We start from the raw sequence: 7,500 nt of genomic DNA, 5'->3' as shown, positions 1-7,500 counted from the left end.
ATATAAAATGTATAGTTAATAATATGTTCCGTGAATTACATCATTGAAATATTGCAATAGATATTTTAAAAGATAAATAATTTGTAATATAATTTAATTGAAAAGAATTAAGGAAAAATAATAATAAAATGCAACGATATTGCAATTCTATTGTAGGAACTAAAAAAAGAAAAGGCGTGATAAATTAAAAGTAGATCTGTAGAGATTATAATATTAATTTTCATTTGTTTTTTTTTTCTTTTTTCTTTTTTTGTTAATGTTAATTTTTTTAATTAATGTAAATGTAATCGATCGAAATAAATTATTGTCAATTATATTTTAATTGTCGAAATAAGGATTGAATAAGAATAAAAATTAAATCATTTTATATATCTTTAAATATTGGAGAGATGAAAGATATTGATTAAATATAAATTTTTTTATTAAATTTAAATGTTAATTCGCGTTATATCCTTTTTCATAAGGGAGAATAATTATCGATTTATTATCATAATGAGCATAAAAAATTTTTCTTTACATTTTAGCTTCTTAATGAATTAAAATTTAATATACAATTTATAAAACTTTTACGCATATGAAATAATTATTTATTATAAATATTTTTCAAGTAAAATAAAATGAATAATTAAATCTAAAAAAAAAAAAAAAAAAAAAAACCAATAAAAAGAAAACAATGAAAAAAAAAAAAATTCGGAGAAAACGAAAATACATCGATTTCGATATATATATATTTTAAAGGTATATTAATTAATTTAAATTATAACAATATCAATTTTAATATTGTGTTAATTGTAAAAGATTTATAACATACCTTTAAACGGTGCCGTTAAATAAATTTCTCTTTTTAAAAAAAAAAAAAAAAAAAAAATGATGAAACCATTTAATTTATTATAGCGCATAAATAAAAGAGAGCACTCATTGTTATTCTGTTTGATTATTCCTCGGTATAATATTCATATAATTCTCGGTAGATCGTAATATTATAAAGAGAGAAGAGGATCCACTCAACAGTGTTTGCCTATTACGTTCGAGTACATTTACACGCACGAACGTGCGCCCACGCAAACACACACACACACACACACGCATATATATATATATACGCGCGCGCGTGTGTATGCACATAACTCATGTGTCGTTGCAAACGAGAAGGGATAGAAGTGATGTTAGTGGGACTTGCTTTTTCCATCATCTTCTAAGAGTGTCAATGGAGTTACGTACGCATAAGTTTGTACGGTACCCGTGCGAAACAGTTAACCTAACAGGTTTCTCAGTGCCCCCGAATATTGGATAAGTTCCCGTAGCAAGATAGAGAATGGCGAGGGATTACAGTGTTTACCACCCTAACCGAGGAGACTCTGCTACCGGCAGGGATTGTCGGCGAGATTTAAGAGCATGTGCACGAGAGAGTGAAAGAGAGAGAGAGAGAGAGAGAGAGAGAGAGAGAGAGAGAGAGAGAGAGAGAGAGAGACAGAGAGAGAGAACGAAATAGAATGAGAAAGAGAGAGAGAGAGAGTGTAGTGTAGTATAGTGTGACAGACATACAGACAGATAGATAGAGACAGAGACAGAGATTGAATTATACATAGAGTAAATGATATATCTACAAGTGACAACGATTAAGAATTGATAATAATTGATAATAATTTTCATTATGTTTCAGCTTTACCCGAAGGCAAACCCTTGATCGTATCTGATCGTGAACGTTACGATCCTGGAGATATTCTGCGAGCAAATTGTAGTTTACCGGCATCGAGGCCAAGCGCTCATCTGTCATTCACACTCAATAACATACCGGTAAGAAATATAATATGATAAATTTTTAAGTTTTCTTTTTCTTTTATCTTTGCTTGATTTAAGTTATTACACTGTTATCGTATAATGCTTGAAGAAAATTTATGATCGATTCTTCCTTCTCTCAATAAAAGTTCTTCTTTTTCTTTTTCTTTTTCTTTTTCTATCTTTTTTTTTTTTTTCTCTCTTCTTTTTCTCTTCTCTTCTCTTTCATGTTTCAAATAATTAATAGAAGGAAACTATAACGAAATAACGATGTCGTAATATATAACTAATAAACGAGCTAATATAAGTTAAAGAAGATTAGGGAAGAGGGAAGTTTTCCTTTTTGCTATAGTAATACTACGTAAGTTGTTCGAAACTCGTACAACTTCGATACCTCCTACTTTTGATTTTTTCCCCCCTTCTCTCTCTCTCTCTCTCTCTCTCTCTGTCTATTTTTTTTTTTTTTCATTGGCCGAAATGAAGTATGAAAATCTATTCCCTCCCTCCCTTCTTTTATTTTTTTTTCTTTTTTTTTTCTTTTTTTGAAATTCGGTTAGTAGGACGAACGAGAACGAGGTGGGGGAGGACGAAGTGGGGGGAAGACGAGGATTCCACGGAGATTGATTCGTTCGCAGATGAATGCTCTCGCGTGATTCTCGCGTTCTATCTGCTTCCTCTCGTTCTAAACGTGAGATCTTCTTCTTCGTTACCGTTCGATTATCGATTTTCGATAAGCGAGAGTGTAATATTTCGAAAGCGAAAGAACATTAATCTTGATCGTTCCATCTGAAATGTTCAGTTTACATAGTAACCAAATTTAGAATTCTTACGTACTGATGCGAACACAAATTTTCTTCGGTGTTACGCTCAGGAAACGAACAAAAAAAAAAGAAAAAAAAAAAAAAAAAAAAGAAGAAAGAAGAAGAAGAAAAGACGAAAGAAAAATTTATGAAATTCAACATAATTAATTTTCTCGTCAAATTGATACAATCAAATTAATTTTAACATTAGTATTGACGAATTGATCTTTTTAATACGATCCATATATAAACGAACGAAGCTTTCTATTACACATACACGTATACATAATATATATAAGTAGAAATATATATATGTATATATATTTTTTAAATGTTTATATTTATAATATAAATTTAAAAGGTATATATATGTATATACTTTTATATTATACATACACATACACGTATACATATATATGTATATAAATGTATAATGAACCCATAAAGATTCTTCTTTATGACATAACAATCTTTATAAAGGAAAAGACTTTGAAGAGTAGAGTGACATCCGCTCGAAAACTCTCTTACGTAAGTTTTACTGTTTCCTGAGTGGAATCTAAGCGTGTTGCCAGCGGCAATGCATTACCCATAATCCCGAAGGATGATGCCATAGGATCTCATTATCCGATACGACCAAACGGTGAGCGTAATTCCCTCCGGTGTTTGCTCGTTCTCGCGAAACCGAAATCTTTTTTTTTTTCTTCTTTTTCTTCCTTCTCCTCCTGCTCCTTCTCCTTCTCCTGCTCCTCCTCCCTTCTCCTCATCTTCTTCTTCGCCTTCCTCTTCTTCTTCGTTTTCTTCTTTTTTGCCTTTGCCTTCTTCTTCTTCGTTTCCTTCTTCTTCTTCTTCTTCTTCGCCTTCGCCTTCGCCTTCGCCTTCTTCGTTTTCTTCTTCTTTTTCTTCTACCTCTTCCATCCCTTCGACGATGTTTGGAAGTTCGCATTTTAATAGGAATTACATCGAAATTTACTTTCCGAAGGCGATCGAACGCGAGAACTGCTGACGTTCGAGAAAACTTTAAAATGACTCATGATAAAGGAGGTAACATCGAGAAGATCTACTTTTTTCCATTTTTCCTTCCTTCCTTCCTTCCTTCCTTCCTTCCTTCCTTCCTTTCTTTCTCTCTTTCTTCTAATTTTCTTTTCTTTCTTTTTCTCTGTTCATAAAAAAAAAAAAAAAAAAAAAAAAAAAAAAAGAAGAAGAAAAAGGAAAAAAAATAATAGGGGGGAAAAAACACTTCGTTGCAGTTTCATTATACTTCTTTGACCGAATGCTGGAAAACGAGGGCGTACCACGCGTCTCACGTTATAGGACTCTCGAGAGGGAATCGAGAAAAAAGAAAAAGTATGAAATGCTTGGGATTGGGGCAGGGAGAGAGGAGAATGAAGAGGAAAAGGAGGAGGAGGAGAAGGAAGAGGAGGAGGGTGGACGGGCGGTGAGATGGAAGGGAAGGGAAGGGAGGAGGGAAACATAAAAAAAGATCCACCCTCCTCATCCACCCCTGACATTCTTTCGTGGTTGGCCGACGGCTGACGTAGAAAATTAGAGCCCCGTCTCGTTCGCGTTCGCTCTCGCGTTCGCTCTCGCGCGTGCGCATATTTTTTTTTCCTCTCTAAGGTTTTATGTAGAACGAGAAAGGGTAGGGGAAAATTGGGAGGGGGTGGGGGGAGTGGCGATGAATGGTGGCGAGGAGAGGTGGTGGAATGTTAGGGGTAGAGGTGGAAGATGAGCGAGCGGGAGGGAGTAGGGTGTACGGGAGAGAAATGCTTGAAAGTCCCTAAGCGAAATCCGTCGAATTTGTAACGTATATTTTCTCGTTGGAGAAACGAAACCACTCCCTTCTATCTATCGTTCTCATCGCGTTTTCTTACGTCTTGAAAACGATTCGAAATCAAATTTTGCCTTTCCTCTATTCTTACGTATCCCACGAGTGGAATTCACTTCGAAAACGTTCACTTATCTTTTTCGTATTTTATTTGGACTCCTTTTCTTTTCTTTCTCTCTCTCTCTTTCTTTCTCTCTTTCTCTCTTTCTTTTAAACTAAATTTCGTATTATTCTCCTCTCCTCACGACTTTTTATTTTATTTGCCTTTTTTTTTCTTTTTCTTTTTTGTGATTTCGTCTCTGCTATTTTACATAATCAATGAATACTTAGCTTGTTTTTCTTTTTTTTTTTTTTTTTTTTTTTTCTTTCTCTCCTTCTCTTTTTTTATTTTTTTATTTTTTATCCGAATTTCTCATAAAATGATCAATCTTTCAAAAATGGATAGACATACCTATATATGTCTCTCTGTCATCCTTTCTTCCTCTCTTTCTCTCTCTCTCTCTCCTCCCCCTCTGTTTCTCTCTGCGCGTGCATGTGTGTATGTATTTGTAGATAGATAAAAATAAATATCGATGATAAACAAGAAGAAACAAATAGGTATGATGATGTGATTTTATATAAATGAATAATATAATGAATGGTGGTATGTTAAATAAAAGAAATAATATGAAATACGAAAATGTAATAAAGATAATATAGGAGTAATTAATTATCTTGTTTTGACATTGCCTCGTGACTGTGCCATTCAAGGCAACGTTATAATGTTCGTTTTTTTTTTTTTCTTTTTTTATATTCGATCATTTATTATATTACTTATTAGTCGTATGCAAGAAAAAAGGTAAAACTCCGAAATATTAATTACGGCATATATAGAAATTGAAATACGATTAAACGAATATAAATATAATTGAGAACATATATATATATATATATATATATATATATATATATATATATATAATCGACTAACAATGAGAAATATTTAAGCGAGAATAAAATATATATAGATTATACTTGTTAATCGATAATACAGTTAGAGAGATATATTACTATACGAGTATGCTTTTTGGTCACAGTGGTTTGCTGTTTGATCAGCTATACGCGTAGATATTTAATTGAGAAATAATACTGATACCGAATTGTATATGAATTATGTGAATAATAATACGTAGATAATTAAATGTATTTAACAATAACAATTACGATAGCGTGAATAACTAAACAATTTTCTCGATAATAATATACGAGATTATCGTGTTTTACGGGATTTTCTTCAAGAAGGATTATCTCCTTGAGTAGTTTGTAAAAGTTTTTGTCTTTTTCTCTCTGTCTCTCTCTCTCTCTCTCTCTCTCGAAACATTCAACAAGAAATTTCATACGGAGGATTAACCTTCTTTTTTTTATTTTTTTTATTTTTTTTTTTTTTTTATCCCTTCTCGTAGAAAAAGATTTGAAAGCCCTTTGTTTCTCTGAGGTTACATTCATAAAGAGATTTTTGAATAAAGAAGACAAAGGATCAAATCCGAAAAAAAGAAAAGGTAGGAGGAGAAGTGAATCATTTTACGATAGAGTAAATGTCAAACGAAGTGAGATCAAATTGAATCGAATTTGACGAATATTTATGAAGCATTAATAAATTTCGAATTTATCCGATCCGAACGATCGGACTTATATATAGTACTAGTAGTAATAGTAAGGACTTTTATATACACTAGTATTAGTAGTAGTAGTAGTAGTAGTAGTAGTAGTAGTGGTGGTGGTGGTAAATCGTTGTAAAAAAAACGTTGTAAAGAAAATGATCATTTCGTTTTTATCGTTATTACATTGTTGTACGGTAATAAACGAGAGAGGGTCATGCACAAAGCCATCGTTTTTCTTCTCCGTAATATGTGTTAAAATCGTCATCATCGTCGTCGTCGTTGTCGTCGTCGTTGTCGTCGTCGTCGTCGTTGTCGTCGAAGTATCGAAACGAAGAATGAAAAGAAGAAAGAGAAACGACATTTCTTCTTGAAAGAGAAAACGAGTTATAGTATTTCGATACGATCGATGACATCTTCTCGTTGCCACTAACGTTTCTTTTCTATTGGCAACGATTCGAATCATGTGCGTGTGCGTGTACCTATGTATGTGTGCATGAGTATGTGTGTGTGTGTGTGTATTTCTTATCGAGAAAGGCTATAAGGCAAATATAACGCGAATATGAAAGATGGCAGATGAATTTCTTCGTCCTTTCTTTTCTGGTACTCTCTTAGATCTTTCTCTCTCTCTCTCTCTCTCTCTCTCTCTCTCTCTCTCTCTCTCTCTCTCTCTCTCTCTCTCCCTCTCTCCCTCTCTCCCTCTCTACCTATATGCTCCTCTCAACCAACCCAAGCCATCTTTCCTTCGATCATCTATATTCCCAGTCCATCCATTTGTGTCTCGCGTAAAGTATTGTACTCGAAGAGTGCTTCTACGGCCGAAAAAGGGTACGGAAATATGTGCGTTTTTCAATAATGGACGGGACGGGATTTATTGTCCAGACATAAGATTTATTGCGGTTAACATTCGCACCTTATACTGAAATCCCATTCCATCATATCTAACTTATATTTTTAACGATATTTCGACATTATAATAATAATAATAATAATAATAATAATAATAATAATAATAATAATAATAATAATAATAATAATAATAATAATAATAATAATGATAATGATAATAATAATAATAATAATAACAATGAATAGATCAAAGAGAAATGAGAAATAAAAAGAAATGAAAATTGTCCACTTCGTTGAGAATTTTGTGTTTTCTTTCTGTATCACAGTAGATATTTTCTTGAAACTAACTTTGTTATCCTATCTCGATATTTCATAAGAACCTGAGTTAAGCTTGAAAAGATATTTCGATCGTTAAATTTTCTAACCAACGACCAACTACGTTTATTTCTTTTATTATTCTTACGAGTTCACCGCCTTCGCTTTATCCCTTCCCTGTCACCAATCCCATAATTTTCAGCTTTACGGTGAGACGATATAAAAGTTGGATTTAAGAAGTAGGAACATACGAAGTAGGAAAAAGGGGGAAAGGGATATAAGAGGAATAGAAAAG

At 32.7% G+C, this 7,500-nt stretch overlaps 1 protein-coding gene and 1 long non-coding RNA gene across 6 annotated transcripts in view; one reads left to right on the top strand and one right to left on the bottom strand.

The window, feature by feature from the left end:
- Window positions 1–7,500, top strand: part of LOC118442064 (uncharacterized) — a 136,208-nt gene that overhangs the window by 86,330 nt on the left and 42,378 nt on the right. For both annotated transcript variants that reach the window (XM_085661841.1, XM_035867224.2), the window contains one exon: window positions 1,664–1,797. In XM_085661841.1, coding sequence (XP_085517967.1) covers window positions 1,664–1,797 — 134 coding nt within the window. The remainder of the gene's footprint in view (window positions 1–1,663; window positions 1,798–7,500) is intronic.
- The window catches only part of LOC146872495 (uncharacterized), a 143,166-nt gene that overhangs the window by 134,889 nt on the left and 777 nt on the right, over window positions 1–7,500 (bottom strand). Inside the window, exon 2 of one of the 4 annotated variants that reach the window (XR_014983069.1) lies at window positions 7,286–7,500. This exon is cut by the window's right edge and continues 483 nt beyond it. The exons of the other annotated variants lie outside the window; for them this stretch is intronic. This is a non-coding gene — a long non-coding RNA (uncharacterized LOC146872495). Of the gene's footprint in view, window positions 1–7,285 lie in introns of those variants that run through there. 4 annotated transcript variants of the gene reach the window in all.

The sequence above is a fragment of the Vespa mandarinia genome, chromosome 16 (genome assembly GCF_050613455.1).
Source record: "Vespa mandarinia isolate Hongniang chromosome 16, ASM5061345v1, whole genome shotgun sequence".
Lineage (NCBI taxonomy): Eukaryota > Metazoa > Arthropoda > Insecta > Hymenoptera > Vespidae > Vespa > Vespa mandarinia.
Note: the sequence above shows the minus strand (reverse complement) of the source record. Positions and strands in the feature narration are given on the sequence as shown.